Below are 26,268 nucleotides of genomic sequence, written 5' to 3' on the forward strand. Positions count from 1 at the left end.
ACAGTTAATGCTGAGATATGAACATACTCCTGATGATCTGACAAGGGAAAGAAAACGATACGTTTTACCAGGTGTTTATGTGGTCTGAGAAAAAAGGAGGTTTCAATCACCCATCTGCCACTCAATCACTGACAGATAACCCACCCACCTCTCACAACACACAGATAAGATACACCTCTCAGTCATAATCACACACGCACGCATGCATGTACGCACAGGCAAAAGTGAGCAGAGACACACAAACAAGTATGTATGTGTGTAGAAAACTCAATAAAATGTATGCATATGTATTTAGAGAATACATCACACAGCTAGGGCAATTCTGCACCAGTTAGTATGCCTTCATTTATGGGATGCTAACTGGTTTCTTGTATCTTCCATTCACCAGTGGCATCATCAGGTTGATGTATTCCTTTAATGCACACATTTTTGCGTGGAGCCCACCTGTCTGGACTGGGAAGGGCTTCTCCAGCAGGAAGACAGTCTGTTTCCAGTGGGTCTTGGTGCAGTGCGGGCCAGTGGAGAACATCATCTGGGATCAGACACATGACTGGATTAATTACCATCCAACCCCAGCCATTCTTCTTACTTCAGAATTTGGTTACATTGTAAGACACTGAAGACATTCGCACTGAACAGACATGACCCAGATTAAACTCACAAGTCTTAATACTACAAAACTCACACGCCATAATACTACACTGATGCTTTGCTTGTTTTTTGTTTAAAGGAAATTTATATTTCCTCTGTGATGGCAGGGAAGAAGGAGCTAGCACCACACCCTTATTAAGTTCATTCATTAAGTTAATTATTCCTCCCATTTATGAGTGAACCAGGTATGTCTGTTTAGGGGATTATAGGAATAGGCTCAAGATACTGACAGGGCAAAGCAGCAGGCTATGAACCATTTAACACGTCTTTTTTACGTGGTGTTATATTCTGTTCACTATAGCAGTACTGACGCTCCACTCAGCCTGTGCTGAGGGCTCAGATGAGGGTGAAATGCACATTTCCTTAGCCACAGTCACACGACTCTGCTATTAAGGCAGACATTTATTACCCAAGCGCTAAGAAAATGTTAGTGTACGATATAGCCAAACTTGAACATGGTATGCAAAATCTCACGGCTTCTTGCCGTTAGCAGTTTTCTTTCTTCACTGGAGCACTAACTGTCAACACTGTCTCTTTCTGAAGTAAGCAACAACAGGAAACTCCTTTGTATACTAGTGGGTCGTGATAAAAATGGAAAAACATTTAAAACCTCATTTTCAAAGTTAGCAGTGTATAGCAAAAAATAAAAGACGCTGTGAAAGTGCCCCCCCCCACTTTTTTTCTCCTCTCTCTCTCTCTCTCTCTCTCTCACTCTCTCACTCTCTCTCACAAATTGCCCATTTTTTATTCTTGTTCCGTTTGGTCACTGGAGGACGGCGAATGCTTATGTCAGCGGTGTGTAAGAGTGGGCGCTAGCTGCGTCGCCATGGCCCCAGGCTTAAAGCATGGCAAAGCGAGAGCGTAATTGGTTTGCCGTGCAAGCACACGGTGCTGACGCTCACCTTGCTCCCACAGCCTCTGCCAAAGAAAACGTCAAAATAGCCCACCACAGCCTGGAATAAAATATGAGAGACATTAAAACCTGACACAAATTCAGAATGTTCGTGCTTGTCCAGAGCTGCTGGGAAAGTAATTAGCAAAGCATTAGAAAAGCATGCCTATTTGCAAGGTGTGTGTATGTGTGGAGAAGGGCAGTTTAGTGTTAACAGCCTACTTATATTATATATATATATATATATATATTGAATTTAGCTATTATTTAGCTTATTTAGCTCAACAATTATACTGTAATGTCATCTAAAACAGTTTCAAACACAATTTTAAAATCTAAAAGCATCTAAATTAAAAAGGTGGACGATGAATTAACAAACATTTATACACACTAAAATCAAAATGTTGCATTATGATTTCAAAAATCATTTGTATTATCTGTCAGAAGTCCTTTATTCAAAAATGTGTCATGAACCCTTATTTAAATGAGTTAACAAAATAACATGGGAAAAGTACCACTTTGTCCCGTCTTGTTTTTATTTGAATTTGCATTCATACACACACAAAAAATATATACATTTAAAAAATAATTTAAAGGTAGAATGAGTACAAATTATGTGTTTTCTCCTATTACCTGCCCCCTGTGATGTAGGAGCAATTCTATCAATCTCAAAAGCACAGTCGCAGTGGCAATGATGCAGAACTAATAGCTTTTAATCCTGACACAGCTGACAACAGGAGAGCTGGCATTCTCTGACAAAGACCATAATCAATGAACGCAAGAACAGAAAAACAGGAGAGAGACAGAGAGATGGACAGAAAGTGACAAAGAAAGAGAGCAAGAAAGAACAAATGAAGGAACAAATGATAGAAAGAAGACAGGGATCAAGTGTGCTATTAACACAGAAAGAGCAGAAAGGACAGAAGCACACAGGAAAATGAGAAACTTGCATCTGACAAGAATTCTCTCAAGACTACACTCTTCCTGAATAGCAAAAACTAGCGTAATCATTTGCAACAGCTGCATTTTACAGTAAGGATTAATAGTAATGCCCACTTTACATACAAAACTGTACAATAAAACAATGTAAATTTGCCTGGAACGCTATTGATTAATTGGATAACAATTAAGTGGCTCACTTCAGGACAGTCACATTGCAGCCTGTCCCTGCCTGCTAGACTCCACAGACTTTTTAAAAAGAGTCTAGTTTAAAGTCTATGTTAATCTCCACAAATACATGTCTAAAAATACAACTGATGAACTGTTTAAACTTAAACCCCATCAGTGCAGACAGACCAAGACTGAAAAAGCCAGTTAAGAGGCTGATGGAAAAAATGTCAGATCAATACAATTCTACATTTTAATGAACAGTACTGGACATTAAACAGAACAGTAATTAGACAATAAGGCTTAATTGCTCTTCATGTGTCTTAGGAAGAGTCACACTATTCTGAAGGAAAGATCAACAGCCCATAAACAAGATTGATTGAGCCAATTAATTTTTTGGGAGAGGGCAGAGAAGGGTTAGAACAAGAAAACAAGAAAGTGAGAGAAATCAACAGTGTGATGGGGTGTGAGAGACAGGGGTTGAATTTTACAATAAGCCTCAAGTACTCCGTCAATGTCCATGCTTAAACTAGATTTGAGGGTAAAAAACACTTGTAATGTGAACAATAAAACTAGACGGGAAAAGCTTGGCTACCTGGAAGAGAGACTTCACTTATAAATCCCCAGTTAAAAATAAATTCTTATAACTTGTCATTAAAAATTGAGAACTGCTTGAGAAAAGTGATATTTAAAAAAAAAATCGTCGGGGAGATAATACCGAGTCATTTTCATTAGCCTGTAAGGTCACTTGAATCAAAGTCTCAGCAAAAAGAAGCAAATACGGTTCAGAGCGAAGAAGCAGCTCAGCAGACGGAGTGCAAGCGGACAATGCGATGGAACAAAATAAGCGAACGAAAAGCACAGGATAATTTAAATAGTCCTTTTTATTCTCATCAAAGAGCCCGGGCTTCAAGCGTGGGATATGTCGAGGATAAGTGATGAGAGTGGAGAGTTTGCCGGCCCAGGAGGCGGCGCGCGGACTCGCGTAGCAGTTCCCCAGAAACGGGAGCGGGGAAAATTAATAATTATCATCATCGCTAACACCAACGGGGGAGCAATTCATCATCGAGCCCTTTCCAGCGCTATCATGTCGGAACAGTGCGTGGTGTAGCCAGATACAATTATGCAGCGCGAGCTGCAGAAGAGGGCGGGCTAATGCGCTTTTGATGGGGTTTATTCACGCGTGCAAGCAGTCACACTCGGTCACACTCGGCCACCCCGCGTCCTCCCCCCCTCCAGCCCCGGTGTCCCCTGTTACTGCGCGGCGAATGCCACGCCACGCCACGCCACACCCCGCCAATGCTGCCAAAATTCCCAGCGCGTAATTCCAGTGGACCTCTCGGTGTACGTTCCGCCGCATTGGAAGCGAGCAAATACATTTTAATTTGAAAGGCAGGACCACACGCGCGCTGGTATAAGCGTACACGTTCGCATATATAACAACAAAAGTAAACGCAGCCAGAAGGACGGTTATTAAACGGAGCTAGAAACACTTCAAGAATTTAAGAAGTAAATGTTCGCCATCTCCCACAGTTAAGGGAAACGCATTGTTTACATTCCGTACGGCAGCACGCAGCTGGAATCAACGTTGATTTAATATCAGTCAACAGATTTTTAAACAAACAGTTCCAAAGGAGTGCTGTATTTCACGCTGTGTGTGTGTGTGTACACGTGTGAGAGAGTGAGTGACAATGAGAGAGAGAGAGAGGGGGGGGGGAGTGAGAGTGCAAGAGACAGGGTTACGACTGGCGCAACGGGGAGAGCGAGCGTTATTTGTCTTCCATCCGCGAAGCACGAGAGCGTGGGGTTGCGCTGTTCATTTAATGCAAGGTTAGGCAGCCTGATGTGATGAATGGACTGTCGGCGGGAGAATAAAAGCATGCGCTCCATCACGGCAACGGCAGCGTTTTCGGGGTGCCTTGATAATTCCCCATTTGAGACAGTACAAAATATTGCGCAGAATCCCATTTACGTTTATCAGAATAATTTTGCCCTGTAAAAGTGGCAGTGGAAGGAACCAATACGCTGTCCCTACCTAAGTGCTTTCCAAATATAGAAAATAGGTTACACGTGTTCTGAGCCAAAGCAAGTCGAAAAGGGGCGTTTTCCATTACTAGAGAGAGACAGAAAAATGAGAGGATGTTTACAAACTCCATTTAATCCAGTGCGAGTCCAAAAGGGGGAAAGAGATAATAACGCAGTATTGATTAATCCATAAAAACAATATACGCGCCGCAAAGATAGGAGTGTGACCATACAAAAGCCCCACGAAATGGGAAAGGAAAGAAAAATTAGACTCGTTATTCCACAGGCATCGTTTTTGTCACTTACACTGTCGCTTCCTCACATTTGCTCACACACACACTCTCTACAATGACAAACATCAGACTTCTTTCCCCACATAGATTATCTTATATTTCTTTACCAGTACCACAAATGCACCAGATTTACACATTCAAACAACAGTTTCCTGCAGACATGCACAAAGAAGTTTATGAAGTTTATAAAGTAGCGAGTAAAAACTAGCAAATTCTCCTGATGTCTGCTGTTACATTCACCTGCAGGAAAGCAGGCTGCCTATCAATCATCCAGGTGTCTGAGCCACCTGACCCATCCCAGCCAATCAACGACCTCATCCATCTCCCCACCCCTAATTAATCTTCACACCTGACAACCTTGATTAGCTTGTAGAACAGCGGCTTCTGTGTTTAGTCTAGCTAAACATGGCTTACATTCTCGTGTGTGGGTGTAGCAGATTTTACTCACAGTGCAGTGTGTGCTGGCTGTTATCTTCAGGGTGAATTCTGCAGTAAACTCCAGCTCAGAAATGGTCACATCATTACAGTCTAATGTCTAGACACAGACACAAAAACACACACCTACCAACCAAGTCCTAAGCAAATTCAGATCAAGGTGAGTTTTGCATTTACTCACCTTCCAATGACGTATCTGAATAGACAACTGAATTGGGATTTATCTGGATGTTTAAACACAAGTGTCCATGTTTAGAACACGGAAAGAGAAGTAACAATTTGTGTTGCTCTTTTAATGGGATTCCATGCAAGAGTGTGTTCATTTTCTGAACACCTGACCACAGGTAAGGATGTTAATAGACTTGATCTGTGAAACAATTGTCTGGCATGTATGCAGTTTCTCAGCACACAGCCAGCCTCATCGAGTTCACTTTTTTGGTTTTCAAGGTAAAAAGGTAAGCTCTGTTTTAAGTGTATTGACTTAATGAGCACAATTTAGTTCCTGTAGATTTAATTCTCAGTTTTAGGTGGTGCTGATTTATGAACTCAGTTGTAGGTGGTGTTGATTTATTAAGGTCTTTCAGCTAGTGGTTTTTTTTTTAGATCTTGGTTTTAGGTGGTTCTGGTTTAATGTGCTCCATTGTAGGTGGTGACTTAACGGAGCACAGGTTTAGTTCATGTAGAGTGTGAGCTCAGGTTTAGGTGGTGCAGATCTAAGTCTGGTTCATACCTACTGTGTATGCAAATGTGCCATAGGACGCAATGCGAGTGATGTAATTGCAGATGAAATGGTCAGGCTTGGAGACTGCTTTCAAGGCCCGTACCACTCAAACTGAAATGTCCATTTGGTGATGCAGACTCACCTAAACTGTTCATTGGACAGGACGTCTGACAGGTAGTAAGGAAAAGGTATCGCACCAAAGCATGTAAATGTTTTGATAATCGAAAGTAAAAAATGAGTCAGTTGATCAATTGTTGAAAAGCACACAATTCACCATGCTGTGTTCATGTAGTGTTTATACGGCAAAAGGGCCACCGCGTTCTCAACTTCCTCACTGGTCAACAGCATTTGCCTTCTAATCAGCTCCATGATGTCTGTGTGAGTGGGTGTTTAAATCTGGGACAGTTTCCTTTGTTTACTGTACAGGAGAGGACAGCTTCAGGCTTGAGCCCCATCATCCTACAGCACCACCTCAGCTCTGGGGTCAAAGTACATGGTTTCCAGGGACAATGGCGCAAGAAGTGTGAACAGCAAGCAAAGCGGACATGTGCAGTGGCACTTCTGCATCTTCATTAGGTATTAACCAGGGTATATAGATTTAGTGAGCTCAGTTTTAGGTGCTGTGGATTTTAGTGAACTCAGGCTGGGTAACAGCTACACCATTCTAACGAGACATCGTTGCAGTTGTACTCCCAGCAGCTCACAATGGGAGGAAATTGGTGTTTAGGGTTGCAGGGCAAAAAATATGGAATGTCTGTAGAATAAATTAAATGCCAAATAAGCTAGCACTGATGTGGCTGGATGTGTCCTTACCTCCTTTACATTCAGCTCTGGCTGAAAGAATGAGTAGGACCGGGCTGCCTCTGTCCCTTTCTCACCTGAATGACTGCTGGCTCTGAGATTAGTGTCTCGGGCTTCAAGACCTCCACCACCGCCTCAGGAAGCACCGAGTTCTTCATGCACTCCATCTTAAAGCCATACACGTTGTCCCAGAATGCAATGCGGTCACGGTGTTTCTCGGTGTCGCCCACTGCTGCTAAACTTATGCTACAGCAGTCAGGGTAAACTGAGAAGACAAGAGAACACACCCAGGTCACTGGTCAGCATTTTCAAAAGCACTCTGTTCCAACAGTTTCCAGGAGAAAGACTAAAGGAACATGTTTTACTAAGAAACAACTTTAAATACAACTGTCCTGACGATAACTAATGACTATTAAAGATATAGCATGCATTAAATTCTCTTCTGATTGTGGACATTTAAAATGGTTATAGTGCTATGATAAAGAGAACCTTGCCCAGTTTGCTTTAGTATATAGCAGCTTTTTAAAGAATAGCTATATAAGCACTAAACCCAAGCAATATTTCTGGCTATATGCAACATGCAGAAAGAGCTTTTGCACAATACTTCTGTACATAATCTCCATCCATTTAAGAATTTGTACATTTTAAGATTTATAATGTTAATGTGCCATGCTAAACTGTAGCTGAAATTCTGAGTCAATTCCCTGATGATAAAAACCAAAAAATAACAAATGTGGAAGTCTTTGCAGTTTAGGGCTAGGCTTAAGATAAGACAAGAAAAACCTAGTCTAACATGAAATGAAGCAGTTTTTATTACCAAATCAACACACTAGTTACATAAAACTAACTACAATCACATCACTGTCTGATCTTAGCCATATAGGATGAAACAACTGGCAAACAGTGACTTTAGGGAGGGGTGTTTAACATCCCATCCGTTATGTGAATGCATGGTAATGAGAACATTTATCATGTCATGGAAAGCCACATGACTGTCCCAATTATCCAACCATCCAATCAACTTTTACCATTTGACACCTATTTTTGCAAACACAATGTACCCTTCTGCTTAAAACCCAAACAGGCCAAACAGCTTCTGGCTACAAAAATCTGAATTCAATGGCTGGTTATAATCATAAAAGATCTCTGTATATTCATCAGTTTTAAAATGCTTTTTTATGGCTGGCAATAAGAAAAGCACTCTGCACTAGGCTCCCCTCCTGCTCTGAGGCTACAGAGTTTGGATAATGGTACAGCACCAGCGCCCCCCCACTTACATAGCTAATGAAGGCCCAAGTCACTGACTCTCTCACATACACACACTCCAAACAAAACAAAAATTGGGCCTCAGGCTTTGGCACAAATGAAGAACATTAATTCGTACATAATATAACCATAATAATGTACAACCTCTGAAAACTGGACTGGTGTTGTGCGTTTAAACGGTGTGGGTGTAGTGCTGGGGTATGCTCACAGTTAAAAATTCTCAACAGCAACTCACCCTCAAGACAGACAGAAACAGTGCAGGGCAAAGTGCTACACCAATGGGTTTTCCATCCACCTCTTTTACTCAAAGTTTTAATAAAAAATGTGCATTCAAAATCTGAATGGAAAAGACAGAATTAAAAAAAAAAAAAAAGTATATAAAATAAATGCTTGGACAAGGTGGAAAGATTTGGATAAAGACAAAAGGATGACCAAAGGTTTTTCTTGCATAAATGGTGGGATAAGAGGCCAAAGGTCACATGACTATTTCACCTGACAAAAACAAGTAACCGCCATGGACAGATGACAAAATAGCTGTAAATGGTACTCTGTTAAGAACAAATACAGGGTTGAATCTATCCATTACGTGGTTGGCGTTCATTACTTTATACACTCAAGGTGTAAAAAATACATGTATACGTTACCTCAATTATATGCATAACCATACGAAAGACAATCTCATTCATATTTTTATCTTTTTGTAAATGTGAAAGAAAGCCCATCTATATACTCCCAAACACACACGTTATGTGATTTTTTTTGGGGGGGGGGGGAGTAGGACTGTACAAAATTTCAAATATCACTCAAAATATCAATATGTCGTGAATACACTCTTACTGAAATGTCAATCAATACAGTCATGGCTGCATCAATATTTATGAAGATTTCATTTTCTTTACCCACTGATGGATTCGAGGTTAAGAGCAGTATTTAAAACATCCAGCAGGAGGCACCTCATAAAGCCAAAAAAAAAAAAAAAAAAGCTGGTGGCTTTAAGAAAAAAATTCCACACATTAATCTATAGGAAAAAACAAGGCAGCCTCTTAAAATTTAAAGGTGAAATTTGAGTAAACATATGTGGCAAAATGTTCAAGATATAACTGCAAGTTATAATAGTTATAATAACTTCCAGTTAACATTTATGAATTATAATATTCTTAGCTAAATCCTTTTCTACTAGTGGGAGGTTAGACGTTATTGTGTTCAAGGAATTCTTTTCTTTAACCTTTCTTTTGTTTTCTCTATATAGTTTAATTTGCAATCTTGATTGCTAATGGTCTTTATTTGATATTTATTCATATATTATTGTTAATAATAATAATAGTATTTTTAGTAACACTCATCTTAATAAAATGTATTTACATAACTGTTGGGCGTTGTAATATATCGTGTCGTGATGCCCAGCGTTAGGAGTAAGTAGGTAAAGTGAATGCTGAGTGAGCAGGATTGTGACTGTCCCACACCAGCATGGGGAGTGAGCAAGAGGGATGCAGAGCCCATGTCCCAAGATTCATAGCTTTGACATCTGTGTCCTTCTCGACTCGATGCACAAGACCCATTTGTCACCCCTGCACCCCCCTCCCCGATGGCCTGCAGAGGGTTTGGTAAGAAAAGAAAAAAAAAAAAATCCTTCACCATTGAGGGGCAAATGATGTGGACAGATGAAGAGAGGTTAATGATCAGAGGAAGGGAGGAGAGAGGGAGAAATGGAGACAGAGGTTCAGATCTGGTACCATAAGAGAGGGAGGGGGAGGTGGCTGGAGCAGGACAGAAGTAACTAATGCTACCCAGACATGCATTGAAGTTGCCAGAGGAGAAAGCCCATGATGTCATATGCTTGAGCCCGATGGAGGCTGCCACCAGCCCTGCAGGTGGAGCAGAGTAGGACTCTCCCTGCTGCCCGTCTCGGGACGTCTGTGCTGCACCTCACTGCAGCCCATTCTCCTGCACTGTTTCCAGCTTCCCATGTCTCTCCACACTGTTTCCACTCCATCCAAAACGGCTCCTTCGCCTCTTTTCTCCTCTTCCGTTTCTTTTACTCTCTCTAAGACTCCCTGCCACCAGAGGAGTGACCTCTCTCTGGTCCCTGTGAGGCAGTAAAGATCAGGAAGTGGAACCTCTCTCCAGACACCTGCCACTCACCAATCACTGTGCCAGTCTGCAGCGAATGTACGCACGCACGCACGCACGCACGCACGCGCACACACACACACACACACACACACACACATACACCACTCTCGCTGTCACATTCAAAACGCCACTTGCTGTCTCACATACTGATGAGAGTTTGAACACTGTTCAGCATACCCATCACTCTGATTTACACACTAGATCGGCAATGTTTTGGCAATACCAGGAAGGCTGAAAGCTTGCAAGCATTTTGCAAACTGCATAGTACATACTTTTTCATAGTAGTTCTTGTATATTCAAGAATTTTAGTAGCATATTTAGCCTCTGAAAGAATTAAAAATGTTTAAATCAGCACAAATCAATTCAGCTGGGGGAACTGCTTAAGGCATTTGCAGAGTAAGATAAAATAGCCATGCTAATTAAAACCAAACAAACAAACAAACAAAAAATCCACAACAGCAACAACAAAATACCTGACACTCACCTGAACCGCCATCTGCAAGGTACCGATCTCTGGCATACAACACCGAATCCAACATGGACTCAAACAGGAGGAAGTAGCCCTATGGAGATCAAATGAAAAAGCACTATGGAGATCAAATGATCACACTCCCAGTGTGGGGAAAATCAGTATATTTTCAACTGAAGATTACTAATTAATTATTCAATTATAATGCTAATGAATTACACTGGTTTACTTTACAAAGATTTGTCTCAATCTGATTAAATTCGCTCCGATTAAAGATTAAGACTGATTAATAGCACGTTACCAAACAATTTGATGAAGATTTCTGTTCACATGCACATTGCAAGTAATCAGATCCAAACTTACATGCACACACAGAGCAACACTCAGAGCTCAGCAGCAGTATGTTACCCTAGTTTTCAGTTGGTGCACATGTTTTTAATTAGAGATTATAGCAGACTCAGGAAAACACTTCATATGTACTTATTAAAGAAGGAGCAAAAGGTTGACAACATGTTCTGCAACATGTACACAGTTATTAGGCAAGAGAGGTTTTTGACCATTTCATCATTTTTCAACATATTTTCCAACTCCAAGCAGTATAACTTGAATCCTTATTAGATTTAAGCATATCAGATGATGCGTATTTGTGTAATGAGGGAGGGTTTGGTCTAAGGATAACACCATATATCAAGGTGTGCATAATTATTAGACAGCTTCTATTCCTCAGGAAAATGGGCCAAAAAAAAATTGATTTAAACTCTGAAAAGTAAAAAAATTGTAAAAAGTCTTTCAGAGGGATGCAGCACTCTTTGCTAACATAAAAATGCTAAGATATTGGGCTGAACCATTAAACATTTTGTTGCAAATAGTCAATAGGGTCGCAAGAAATGTGTTGAGAAAAACAGACACAAATTAACTGCCAAAGATTTAAGAATCAAACATTAAGCGACCAGGAACCAATCATCCTCAACTGCTGTCATATTCCAGAACTGCAACATACCTGGAGTGCCCAGAAGTACAAGGTGTTCAGTACTCAGAGACATGGCCAAGGTAAGGAAGGCTGAACCCCAACCACCACTGAACAAGACACATAAGGTAAAACGTCAAGACTGGGCCAAGACAGATTTTTCAAAGGTTTTATGGACTGATGAGACAAGAGTGACTCTCGACAGACCAGATGGATGGGCCCATGGCTGGATCATAACAAGCTGAATCCACTTCGACTAAGACGGCAGCAAGGTGGAGGTGGCATACTGCTATGGGCTGCTATTATTAAAGATGAGCTAGTTGGACCTTTTCCGGTTGAAGATGGACTCAAAATCAACTACCAAACCTACTGCCAATTTTAGAAGATACTTTCTTCAAGCAGTGGTATAGGAAAAAGTCTGCATCTTTCAAGAAGACCATGATTTTTATGCAGGCCAATGCTCCACGGCATGCATCGAAGTACACCACTGTGTGGCTAGCCAGTAAAGGCCTTAAAGATGAAAGAATAAATGACATGGCCCCCTTCCTCACCTGACCTAAACCTTATTGAGAACTTGTGGGCCCTTCTTAATTGGGAGATTTATGGTGAAGGAAAACAATACAGTTCTCTGGCTGTCAGTGTCTGGGAGGCTGTAGTTGCTGCTGCACAAAAAAGCTGATCGTCAACACATTAAGAAACTGAGACTCCATGAATGGAAAGCTTATGACTGTTATTGAAAAGAAGGGTGGCTATATTGGTCACTGTTTTGTTTTTTGTTTTTTTTAATGTCAAATGTTTTTGTGAATGGAGTTGTTTGTTTATTAATCTCACTTTAATAGATGAAAAACAACTGTTATGAGAATTTCCATTTTTCATTTAGTTACATAATAATTCTACACACTAATAGTTGCCCAATAATTATGTCTTGTCTGAACAGCTCAATATTGCCAGCTTTAGGGCCTGTAACTATTTGTCTTCTAAAGTTAGAAGCATAAACTTCGTCTCTTCTGCAGACAAGTTCTTGGCTCCTGCCCTGCTGTATTCAGTTTCCGAATGTAATCAATGATACAGGTGTTTACATGGCTATTATTCTCTGTTGAATGGATTATTCACAGGATTACCCACCTCGTTCTATCAGACATAAATTGTATTCTGAATGGCTTCAGTCGTCTATTCCGACTGAGGGATATACATGGATGTATTCTATTCCGATTCCTCAATTACTCTGATCATTAACAGATTATCAGGCTGCAGGTACAGATAGTTACCCTCTCTGTAATGCATCATGTTGGATTAATGATCAATAATCACATATTAAAAGTTAGTCACATGCGTGTTCCCCTCTCTCAAAAGCTTTCATGTCAAATGTTTGAAGTTCTTTTTAAAATTCCCACTTTAATAACATGAATGTAATCTGAATAATCAACAATGAAAGGCTTAAAATGACATGCTGCTTACACCTTTTTACTTAAAATCTAAATGTAACCAATTGTTTTTTGTATTTTAAACATGAGATGACCTGCTTGCAACCTGAACCTAAACTTTAAATGACACTGTACGGGTCACACAGGCATCCAATTTCTAAAGTTCTGACATGACATTAAAGACTCAGCATTACAAAACATGTGGACAATCAGATAACCATGACAACACATATGTACACAAGGAAGAGAGATGATCTTTAATAATGTATCTATGGCTATTTGGGAGAGAAAATAGGTTTTAAACATAACTATTAAAGAATTTTCATGGAATTGCACAAAATTAAACACACACACCAGATAAATTATATGCTGCCTGATACCCACATACATAATCACCCAGCATCATTTGCAACCATTTAAAGTACTTCCTGGCCCACGCCGAGGTTGAGAACGTGGTCGTGTCATTCCTGCTGTGATTCTATTATGACTGAAACTCAGAATCACAGAGGAGTCACTCTATCCCACAATCCTCCTCTCCCTGGCTTCTGCTATAAACTAAACGCTCCACAACTCATCATTCACTCCACCCCCCTCATCCCTAAACAGCGATGCTATTGTCCTCCCCCTCCCCTACAGCAGCACTATGGTTGCGAAGATAAGACTGCTAATGACGCCCACACAAGGACACACTCTCACCTCCTCCCTCAAGGGGGTGGGGGGTAAGAGGGGTGGGGGCAGGGGCCCAAGTGCAAATTTACAACCATGCTGCCTGTCCCTTGTGTGAACTTCGATGATGATGATCATCATCATCCTCATCATCATCCTCATCATCATGGGCCTGCATTCGTGGGTTCAGCAGTGTTATTTTTAAAGTGAGCATCTGTAAGGAAGGGAAAGGCAGACTGGACAGTGGAGTCTCTACCAGGGCACGGTGGGCAGGCCAGGCCTCGCCCCCATGTCCGGCATGCCCTTGGTTCTTGTTCTCTCGGGGTTGCTCTTAAACAGACTTAGCACCGGACCGACGGCTAAGCTGCTCCATGGCGTAATTTAGAACCCAATTTCACAGGCGGCTGCTTTCACTGCAGTGAGTGAGAGCGAGCGAACGAGAGAGAGAGAGAGAGAAGCTTCCAGAAGTAGAGTGACACTTCCCCAGGCCTGGCCTTGAAGGCCTGAGAGTCATCACTCTCGCTGCCTCTCCATTACCTATTAATTACTAAAACAAGGTAAGGAACCCACCTGGCTTGGCTCCGGGGAAAACATGTAATCAGTGGAGCGGAAATGATGAGAGAGAATGTAATAATCACACAATGATGACTCTGCTCATCTCATCTCATTCATGCGTGCGCGCACACACACACACACACACACACACACACACACACACACACACACACACACACACACACACACACACACACACACACACACACACACACTGCTACTTGCATCCAGACAAATTGATGATTTTCATCACACAGTCTACAGCCGTTTCATGCCAGTGTGCTGACAGAAGCTGAAGAGATGACACTTTATTTGAATAAGACTCCTACAAGACCAACCCCAAACAGGAAGTCTGCTGCTGGGGACATTAGGAGTAATCTTTAACACAGAAAAGGTCTGACCCAGGCTTGTGAAGGATACCACGTGACAGAAAGGCTGGTCAAATATCTTGGTGCAGCTTTCAAGAGTGTCATTTAGTGGTTAAGGCCACCAGACAAACACACTATACTTGAGCCATGGTATGTCTGCTCCTGAGCCCAGGGGTAGCTTTGATGTGTGAAGCAGACAAATTCAAAATCAACCACATTTTCCCAGCTAATCTACCACCAGTGATTGAATGAACATCAGAAAGCTTAGTGAGTTTAAAATCCTTTGCTTATTTTGAGACAATGATATTTTCCACTGAAATGTCTGCATTTCTTTGATAAACAGAAATGAGGCTTATGGAATCCTTTTCTCCTACATAACATTCAAATTCTAATCTAACCATGGTAATATTGTGAAATGAACATTCAACTATTCTATAGTTTATTTTATCTGTCTCTTTTAACCTTATTTTACTCAGTGGTTAAGGTACTAGACTTGTAATTGGCAGGTTGCCAGTTCAAGTCCCACCACCACCAATTTGCCAGTTTTGCCCCTGAGCAAGGCCCTGAACCCTCAATTGCTCGAGTTGTATTCAGTTATAATTGTCACTTTGGATAAAAGCCTCAGCTAAATGCTGTAAATGATAAAATGTTTAAAAAATAAAAATAATAATGTACGCCTGTCACTTGCTCTGATGAAATCACATTTTATATTAGTAACATCTGATCCAGACCTACATCAAATAAATGACCAACTTCTAAAAATTATTTACTAGTATTTACTGAAAAAAGTTAAAGAAAAAAACAAATAATGAAAAAATAAACCAAATTTCATCATCCGTGGTCAGTTTTGTATAGCACGTTTAAAATTTTTTGGTATGATTCTTAAAATTATTTGAACTATAGCACAAAATTAAAAACAAAATTATTCTCAACATGGCGGAATGTGTGCATGACCAGCCTGTGCTTTCTGTAGCTTTGGCTAGGTGTACATGAACCAAGCAGCATGTAATGAAAGCTACTAATGAAATGCTAATGAAAATGAATTCTCATTATCACACATGTAAGGGCACGCACGCACACACACACACACACACACACACACACACACACACACACACACACACACACACACACACACACACACACACACAGCCACTTATCCCTCTGAATTACAAGTGTGAAAGACTTATAACAGCATAATAGCAATCTGACTGTACTTAATAAACCATTCCAAGTGGCTTAAGAACTTCTTTGGGAGACACACACGCACGCACACGCAGGCTGTGTTCTCTCACCAATCTTCTCAATTACAGCTCAGTGTCAGCTGCAATTCCCAGGTCACCTCAGTCACACAGGCACAATTAGGAACGCTTCAGTACCCAATTTATTCGAGCTTTGACACGGCTCCTGTAAACTCTTTGAATGATAACATGTCAGTAACTGAACAATTTATGAATGAAGTCAGGTTTACTTATGAATAACAAAAACAAACCTGAACATCATGCTCTCATTAACTGTTTTAACACTGGTGAGATGGTAGGTTATTTAGTTGCTGAAAAACGTAAGATGTAAACTGACCAAACACCCATTGAATATTCACAAATAAGGACAGCACAGAAAGCTGAGGAAGCAAAGCATTTGGCTCAGTTTGGCAAGGGAGGCATCTGATTTGCATATCAATGTTGATGAGGAGGAAATGTAGCATATCATAAAAGTACTCAAGCACGACAAGCTCTGTTTCCACGGTTACTCTAGGGGGACAATGGCTGCATGAGTGCTGAATTGTTGGCCAGTGGCAGATCAGGGGAAGCAGCAAGACAGCCAGCAAGCATGAAGGGATGAGGGTGCAGGACAAGCACACCACAGGCTGTTCAACACTGTTGGAGGGAAGGAGCGTGCAGCAGTCTCCAGCCCACGCTCCAGTTCTCTGCGATCGTCAGGGGCTTTTCTGTTCAGCTTATTTCCGGCTAGAAAGTTTCCCTCTGTGGTCCATATGGACCGCAGCCAAGCATTTTTGGTGGAGAATCCATCTAAATGCGTGAGAATCTGTTGAACGGAATACGTATAGTTTGAGTTTGCATGCGCGCATGTATGTGTGTGTGTGTGTGTGTGTGTGTGTGTGTAGAAAGAGGCAGGCAGGGCCGCAGTAATCAGGGGACTGAGTGAGTGATTACTGCTGTACTCTCCTGAGGAAGGTAAGACTGCTATCAGTAGGTAATGAGGCCAAAGATCTGCCATTAATTCAGCTATACCATCTTACGCACGCACACACAACCAATCTACAGATATTTAAATCCAGCCGTGTATACAACAGAATAAAAGGAGTTGGGTTTCATGCAGGAGGAATCTAGAGTCTGTGTCACTGTCAGTGGAAACATTTAAGGAAAACAAACTTTGTGCAGTACATCTCTCATATCATGTTAATTTCACCAGAGAGGTTTGACAGCTATTTTCACTGCTACTAAGATTACAGAAATTTTCAAATTTACACTAGTTATACAAACAGACCTATTGCAGCTGCAGGCTTGTCTGTTTTGACTAACTAAACACTGACATGATGGATTCTCTCTGTGTTAGGGCTATTTTTCTTTCTTGTTATGCCCAATTTGCTACAATCTGTTCCTTAAATGTTTTACACCATTCTGCTATACATTTCTCTGTTCCTGGGGACTTATTTGCCTTTTGTCTAGAAATGGCTGCAAGTCATTTTGTAGTTATTTCCAAACATCACATTTTACTCTGTACTTCCTGTTTAAGTCAACTTAATATGCTTTGTTTGGAGAGACAACCTCTTTTGGGAAAGAGGAAAAAAAAAAAAAAAAAAAAAAAAACACCACACAAACTCAATTACTTTTGAACCAACGTGGGTTCTTGCATATCACAGGTGTACAGAGCGGCCATTAAACTCTTTCATTCCCATAAGAGGAATCTTGCAATCTCTGTGCTATAGAACTGAGCTCATTTTGTTTGGAACAGATGCAACTTCCATTTGCTTTCTCACTCAGCTCTGCTAGGTAGAGCTCTCCACCGTTACTGCAGTGAGTTTAAAGGATTTATGAGAAGATGGTTTTAAGGTCTTCACATGTGATTGTGCCAAGTGCCCCAAGATGAACATGAAACTGGTTCAGTGTGGGTCAGGTTGGGTCAACTCAGCTTTAGTGATTATTTAACAAATGAAAATGTTACCAGCTGTGAGGCTGACCTTTATAACAAAGGCTTAAAAACACTTTAATATTTGTAATACTGTCTTGACGTTTTGCCCATTTTCAGTGATTAAGTTTTTGTCCATTTGATTCACCTTTCATCACATAAAAGGTTTCTTAAGCAGGTTGCCAAAACACCACCGTCCGCAATTAAATAAATATCAGCCACGTTCGTACATAAGGAGACTACACCATGTGTGAGGCTGGGTGTTGCTCACACCTGTTAGCTCCTCTCACTCTCCAGAGTGGTGGCTGACTGAGGGAGCACTAGCATCAGACATGATGGATCACACAGGGACAACCTCGCTCTAACCTCAGGCAAAATCACGCCGCTGCTACCGGCCACAAGTCGTCCAACTCCCCCCACCCCCCAGCTTATCTTGGCCTGTCTTACTTCTCTTCTCACCGTCTTTCTCTCCATTACATAGTTCACCTTCTTTTCCTTTTATATCTCTCCTTCTCTCTAGCTCAATCTCTTAAACTTTTTGTCTGGCTGCGTTTTAATGCTACACATCAGTTGTTTATAAGATGACAGCTGCACACCTCAGATCTAGAGCTCACCTTTCAGAAATTTTCCTTTTGATTTATTGATTATCGTCTTTCTCATCTTCTCTCTCCTTCTCATACACTCTCACCTTTCTAGTGTATCTGAAATTGGAACTTTTTTTCTCCTCTGATTTATGCAAAATACATTTCCCTACAAATTATCAATCAACATTTTTCCATCAGCCTTAAAACAGAGGTTTTTGCCTAACACTAATATGAGATCTGCCGGTCTGCTGACTTTCCAACAAATGTCCAAAAACACTTAGACTTTTCCTGCATAAATAAGTGTAAATTTGTTTGTAATACAAAATGAAGTATGGATTCCACTAATTTCTTGCTTCACAAAAACTCAATAATTATTGTTTTTTTCTCCCGAACTCTTAAGAAACTTAAAACCTCTTCGCTTTTCACACATATATGATAGAGCAACTCTTAGGCTGAGAAACTAACCAAAGCATGGCAGACATGTATACTCTCCAGCCCCTTTATCAGGTACGCCTTTCTAGCACCGTTTTGGACCCCCTTTTGCCTTCAAAACTGCCTTACTTTGTGTGGCATAGATTTCTCAGAGATGTTGGTCCATATTGACCCAACAGCATCACACAATTGCTGCAGATTTATCGGCAACTCTCCTGTTTCTCCACATCCCACATGTGCTCTATTGGATTGAGATCTGGTGACTGTGGAGGCCATTAGAGTACAGTGAACTCATTGTCATGTTCAAGAAACCATTTTGAGATTATTTGAGCTTTGTGACATGACACATTATCCTGCTGGAAGTAGCCATCAGAAGATGGGTACACTGGGGTCATAAAGGGATGCACATGGTCAGCAACAACACTTAGGTTGGCTGTGGGTAGGCTAAGAAAATCTGCCCCACACCTTTACACCACCACTAGCCTGAACCATTGGCAGGATGGATCCATGCTTTTATGATGTTTATGCAAAATTCTGACCCTACCATCCGAATGTCGCAGCAGACATCAACACTCATGAGACTAGGCAGAGTTTATCCAATATTCTATTGTCCAATTTTGGGGAGCCAGTGCAAATTGTAGCCTCAGCTGTCTGTTTTTAACTGACAGGAGTGGTACCTGGTGTGGTCTTCTGCTGCTATAGCCCATGTGCTTCAACTGGTTGTGCAGTCAGAGATGCTCTTATGCATACCTGCACCGTAACGGTTTTGAGTTACTGTTGCCCTTGTCAGATTGAACCAGTCTGGCCATTCTCCTCTGACCTCTGGCATTAACAAGGCATTTTTGCCCAGAGAACATCCATAAACTGGATATTTTTCTCTTTTTCAAACCATTTTCTGTAAACCTTAGAGATTCTAGTGCATGAAAATCTCAGGAGATCAGCAGTTTCTGAAAATAAAGTGGCCGGTGAGTGCTCCTTTTTTCTACAACTTCTAGCTCTCCTCACTATTGCTGTATACTTATATGCTTATTCAGTTTTGTTCACAGTGATACTGGCGGGAGGGGTGGGGGCTCCAAACAAACAGTAAATCCATTTGGAGTATAAATGCATCAAAACCTAGCAGAAATCCTAACAGTGGGTAAGCATAAACAAATGCTAAATCCCCAATCCTAAATCCCAAAATGTTATTCTAATCATAAAAGAGGAAGGTAATGATTAGCCTTTGGCACAAACATGGTGGAGGAGGGACAAAGAAGACAACAAAAAAACAAACAAACACTCACTCATCACTGAGGTTACAGTTATAGCCCAAGTAAATCGAAAGATGATTCATGATTCTCCAACTTCATTAAAAATAAAATTCAAAGAGGTCCAGTCCCCCATTCATCCCACATTAATCACAAAAATCCATATTTTAATTTAAAGTAAATAGATCAGGCCTTAATGCCCCACATGCTCAGACTGACTATTAAGGTAGAGTTCAGTTAGTTTCCGTCCCATTTTTAAGTTAAAGGCCAAACACACAACTCCCCCCTGCCAGGTTAATTCAGCAGAACTTCTGCTTTTGTGATGGTAGTCCAGTCTTGGCAACCGCAAGGACAAATTCTCAATAAAACATGCTCACAATGGTGAAAACTCTACAAGATAGTCCATTCATCCCTAAATGGTGACTATCTTTTAGGGATGAATGGACTATCTTTTAGGGATAGTCATCATTTAGTGCACCTCTCATCTTGTCGGGGCTTGTCGTGTTAACTACACTTCCCGTCACTATGGAGCTGCTGCCACTGCAAATACAGGGGAACACATGGTGCTTGGGCTTAATAAAAATTCATGTGAATTCCTTGCCTGCGCCTGCCCATCAAAATTAGAAAGCAGAATTTAATTTATCTGTAGGCATAACACAACAATATAGAGTGTGCTTATTTAAATAAAGGACCAAAAGCATCAAAAAAAAGTGTTTGAGTTTATCCCAATGTAGTATTCAAAAAGCATTAAACCCTTGACACGTCACAAAATACTATCCAGGACCCCCAGATTTTCTCAAAAATCACCCGCCATCTCCACAGAAACAAGTGACAGGTGGCTCCTAAAATTATTAATGTTCTGAGAGTTTATGCCGTTCTACGTTATACGTGCTATTCTTCATCACAGAGTGGCACAGCACATCGCAATTTCAATTTTCCCCATGACTGAGAGTGGAAGAAAGCAGGGTCAAAAATGTGCCAGAGGCTTCATGACTGGACAAAGCGACTAGACCCGTAGTCAACTGAAGCACAGCCCCTTACATTTTCTAGTTCAAAGCAATGTGATGGACTATGAAAAAACTGAACTCTGACTTGTGCACACACACTGTCTAATACTACAGTACGAAGCTTCTGAAATGTCCCAGGACATAGTATATCCATATTACTGGAGTCAATGTGCCACCATATTCTAGCTGTCGCAACAAACTCCACCCAGCCCCTCCAGACAGTTAACTGGGGGGGAAATTAGAAATGCAAGAGTCAAAGGAGAGTCAAAGAAACCAAACCTGTGTGTGTACTCACCATCCACTCTGAAATGATGATATCAACCTTATCCACTGGCAGGTCTACTTCCTCTATCCTCCCTCTGATCAGTGTGATAGTGTTCTCTAGCTGATTCGATCTGGACAGCAAGCACACCATAAGACGTTACATAGTGCACAAAATACTACTGAAGTTACTGATGTTTTCTGTTTTAAGGGTTTTTTAGATGCGTTTAAACATGTACATATGGTTTTATTAAAAACAAAACACTCATATTAAACAGTTCAAGGGTATATAACTTTGCTCTTTGATGATGTGCATTACATTGTGATTTGTAGTATCCAGCAATAGTAACCAACAACACAGAGCTAGAGTCATAGAAAAAAAAGTCACAAATATCAGTAAAAGTAAAAAGTAAGTAAAAATCTTAACTAAGGAATTAGTAGGTGAATGGGGGAGGGGCAGGGTGTCAAAGGTCAAATTTACTACAAAACATATTTGCCTCAGATGGGAAATATATTCCAAACAAATCAGTCTGACTTCAGGCTCTTAAGCACCTCGTTTTAGAGAATGAGTGTTAATTACAGTCATTTAACTCAGCCTGAGTGTTATCCAACACGACTTCATTCATCCCAATTACACCCTGACCAATCCCAATGCCTCCTCAAATCCCCTTTCCACCAGCAAAACAGCACCGTACAACTGCATGCAAACATTATGTGCATGTATGTGTGTATAAGGCCTTCAAGCTGAAAAACTCATCTTTTTTGACCAGCTACCCTGTGCATCAATCCTTCTAAACACTCCATTATCATGACAGCTAATGTTAGCGGGGACAGGAGCATTAGTCAAGGCCGGTGCGCGTGCTCCTGTCCCAGCTGATCCTTATCTCTCTCCACTCACACTATCGCCCGCTCACAGAGACTCCCTGCGCCACCCCCCACCCCCCACCCCCAAGCCCCGCTCCCACACAGCACAGAGAAACACTCTAATCTCATTACAGGAGCAATTCAGAAGACAATGGCCACTATGCGAAACAGAGACAGGGATGCACTTCTGTCTCCACTGCTACGTTTCCCTTCAGTCTATAAGGACACACTCCATGCATCAGGGGCTCGTGTGTCAGGACTTATGGATAAACAATAAAAAGGGTGAGGACCCGGTCCCTCCAGAGCTCTGCTGGGTCCAATACACCTCACCAGTAGGATCATAAACCATGGGGGAGAAAGAGGCAATGGGAGCAAAGAAGAACTCTTCTCTTCAAAACACAAATAGCAGGAATAAGGAAATCATCATCAAGAAAATATATCATTTTAAAAATGCAACATATACTTCAAAACCAGCTTGGAGCTAGCCACTGCCAGCTCACAAACAACCTCAAGTGTTTCCATCCGTGCATTTCCTCCGCCATCGCATACCCTACCCCCCCCCCCCCCCCCCCAGGTCAGGCCTGATGGAGGGTGTGTGGAAGTGTATGTGAAGCACTAAGCATCTCAGACTAGTCCCCCCAACCCTACACACACACAGCCCCCTGCCCAGAGGCCCAGTGAACTGTAAAATTAAACTACGCCCTCCGTACATTCTGCTGCCTGCTTGCAGCCCCTCAGCTCACATCCTAATAACAACAGCCATAATCACACATCTCTCAGAGGCACCCCACGCTGCGAACTGCTCCGAGCACAGCACCACGCAGTGCTCGCGGACGCAATGCCGGTGTCTTCGCAGTTCATGCACGGGGCAGTTTCCAAATCACGCAAAGGTAGAACAAAAAACAGAAGGCTGGATGGTGGAGTTTGATAGCGCAGTAGAGACACCCAGGGGAGCAGGTGTGCAGGTGTCAACGCTAGCTCGCACCAACCAACCCCATCTTCCTTCCCGTCACTCACCACCACCTCCAGCCAGAGGAGCATGTCAGAAGCTGATGGTGCCGTTACTAAAGTCAACTACCCGAGAGAAATAACTAAAGGCCTGCAGGCTGGAGGTCCCCTCCATGAGCCTGCTGGGTAATGGTGTCCAGTCAGCATCACGCAACAGAGCCTGTAGCACAGCTGGGTTTTTGAGGGTGGGGGATTGGGGCAGGAGCATGAACACGTAAATCAAAGTGAGAGAGGGGGTAGGCTTTGTAAATTCATTTATGCGGGTGTTCAGCATCATGATGTAAAATACTCTCAAAGCCAAACACGCGTTGGAGGTTTTTCACTGCAGGACAGGACTAAACAGTGAGAGAACTTATTAAGCTAATCATTCTCTCTATAAAATGTACTTTTTTTAATATTGAAAAAACACAGTGTGATTTAAGCAACACAAATTCACTGTGCATTTTCCTGGCTGTATTAACATAATTTAACATGAATAAATTAACATCACATCTGGCCCACATCAGCCTCTCCTCTGTAGACATACACATACACGACACTGCAGTTATCATGACAGCACTGACTCACCTGACGATGTCCATGGCCTGGTAAATGATTTCTGACTGGTCAACACCGATGACCTTTCTAGCCCCAGAGCGTGCAGCGAACATTGAGAGGACTGCAGTGCCACAGCCCACGTCCAGCACCACCTAGAGGCCAAAGCGAAGAACAGCACGTCACCTTTCCACGCAACGCAAACCAACAGTGACCGCAAGGTCGAGCCTGCCAGCTTGTCCTTGCCACTGCGGCCCCAGCGGCGGGAATAATGTTGCCCGGAGTGTTTGTCACGCTGACAGGGGCGAGATGCCTCACCAATCTTACGCTCACGCACCCAAAAGCCCTCTGGCCTGACACTTCAGACAAACCAGAGGGTTTCTCGGCCTCTGCTTTTTCGCCGCTTCTCTGCCTCACCACCCCCATGCTCCCATGTCCAATTGAAGCTGCCAAAAACTGATCTAACCCGTGTCAGCATATAATAAATGGCTTCTATGTGAGTCCCTGTGTATTGCACTGACAGCCTGCATTTTTGTGTATGCACACGTACACATGTGCGCGCGTGTGTGTTTAAGACACAGAGGGAGACAGTACGGGCAACATTTCTTGTTATCAGTTCTTTGCAGTCGGGCACTAACGTTCCTGTAGGAGCAGAGAAAAAAAAATGCCTTAGCTCATAATAAACCATTGGGGTGTAAATCAGAGAGGGCCATCATGATGGTTATCCACCCACACACCCTACTGCCTCCCCAGCTAACACCAACAACCAGATATGGGAAGCAAGACGGGAGCCTAAGTGCATGCCAGAAGAGAAGAGGTCCTGGTACTCACCTTGTCCTTGAAGACATCTGGGTTGCTGTACATGAAGTCTCGGTAGGTCTCAGTCCGCACTTTGTCCTGCAGCAGAGGACAGCAGTGAAACAGAGCGGCGTTGTAAGCAGTGACAGAGTGTCACCATTATATTTTCCATTAAGAAGACAGAACGCAGCCTTCTCACCAAAAGAGTAATAGTGAAACAAATTCCACTTGTTCAGGACAAAAATTTAATTCTTTCAAACAGCCTTTGCTGCAGTTCTGAAGATGACTTTCTCTTTTTTGTAATACATAGACAAAATCAGAAATCAAATTAACAGGCATTAAGCAGTAAAGAGGGAAATCTCATTTTCAACAGAATTACGACTGCATTGGACTGTAGTTGAAAGGGTATGTAATCACTAATGATTTTTTAAGAGGGGAGAGAGGCGGGAATTGACAGAATTGTTGCATTTGGAATGAAAAATTAAATGAAATTGACCTCGACACTTCTTGCTTCGACAGCAGAATCTTGAGCAAAAATGGCTAATTAACCTGCCAATCAAATCGAGCGCCACCCAAAACGGTTCCAGAGAGCATGCTGCAATCGTGCTCAAACATTTGCATTGTTGGATTATAGGAAATGTTTAACACACAGGCGAAATAATATAAAAACAAGTGAAGTGCACAAAAGTCAAAAGAGAAAATGATTATGACAAACAAAATGTGTCAAAGTAGAAGTCCACTGCCCAGACTGTGGAGTTGAGTGGGTAGTGTGTGTCACTGCTATACCCTTTGACGGTAAATGGCAGCGGGGTTTATGGTGGCCAGTAAAATGCATCATCGCCGCGCTGCCCCCCCACCCACCCTTACTGCGCACAGCATGACAGTTTCGACTCTGACGCCAACTCTCAGTTAACGTAAAGAGAAATAGGCACCAATCAGCAGGCAACCTCTCAGGCGTCTACCGCAGTGTGATTCTAACAGCCCTCCCCTCACAGCAACAAAGCCCCTCCAACGAGGAGAGGACCTCAAAACACACCTCTGCAGACAAGAGCAAACCTCAAGCAGAATGACCTGTGCCCACACTTCTGCATCAGAATTATAGTAAACTGAGGATCAATTTTAGATTCCAGAGCTCTCTTTTTTGTGGTAGTGATGGAGTTTGTTTACAGATGTGTGCACGTATACTGTAAATCAGCAATGATGTATTGAACTTGTACAGCAGGAAGAAAGTCCTGCCAGGCCTCTTTGGCCCGTTGCAGTGACCCACCTTGAGCATTTCCTCATGGATGCTGTAATGGCCATATGAACTGAAATAAGCCTCATCCTCCTCCTCTCGCAGCTCAGCAATGGCCCCTGGAGTTGAGGGCCCCTGTCCCGGGCCAGAACTGAGCACCAGGCCCTGGGCTAGCAACCTTCACCCATGCACACACACACACACACAGTGGTCAACGGAGAGCACAAACACTCCAACGCTTCCAACAATGCACACGTGTGCGCGTACGTGCGCCCGCACTTCCGACCTAACGCAAAGCACTGCAGTGGAATTTTACCCCGGCTCCCCACTTCTCCTCCACCCCGCGCCCCTTTCTGCCTCGCTATGCGCCTCAAAA

General features: G+C 42.2%; 1 protein-coding gene across 4 annotated transcripts in view; it reads right to left on the reverse strand.

Annotated features, from left to right (window-relative positions):
* Window positions 1-26,268, reverse strand: part of prmt3 (protein arginine methyltransferase 3) — a 34,940-nt gene that overhangs the window by 6,260 nt on the left and 2,412 nt on the right. For 2 of the 4 annotated variants that reach the window (XM_027011155.3, XM_035526384.2), the window contains exons 7-15: window positions 25,926-26,070; window positions 24,692-24,757; window positions 23,894-24,015; window positions 21,489-21,588; window positions 10,809-10,887; window positions 7,003-7,190; window positions 5,417-5,503; window positions 1,554-1,604; window positions 445-532 (exon numbers count right to left, since the gene is read on the reverse strand). In XM_027011155.3, coding sequence (XP_026866956.3) covers window positions 445-532; window positions 1,554-1,604; window positions 5,417-5,503; window positions 7,003-7,190; window positions 10,809-10,887; window positions 21,489-21,588; window positions 23,894-24,015; window positions 24,692-24,757; window positions 25,926-26,070 — 926 coding nt within the window. The other 2 variants (XM_081710097.1, XM_081710096.1) reach the window with 2 other exon arrangements.

The sequence above is a fragment of the Electrophorus electricus genome, chromosome 3 (genome assembly GCF_041902795.1).
Source record: "Electrophorus electricus isolate QZ-2024a chromosome 3, ASM4190279v1, whole genome shotgun sequence".
Classification (NCBI taxonomy): domain Eukaryota; kingdom Metazoa; phylum Chordata; class Actinopteri; order Gymnotiformes; family Gymnotidae; genus Electrophorus; species Electrophorus electricus.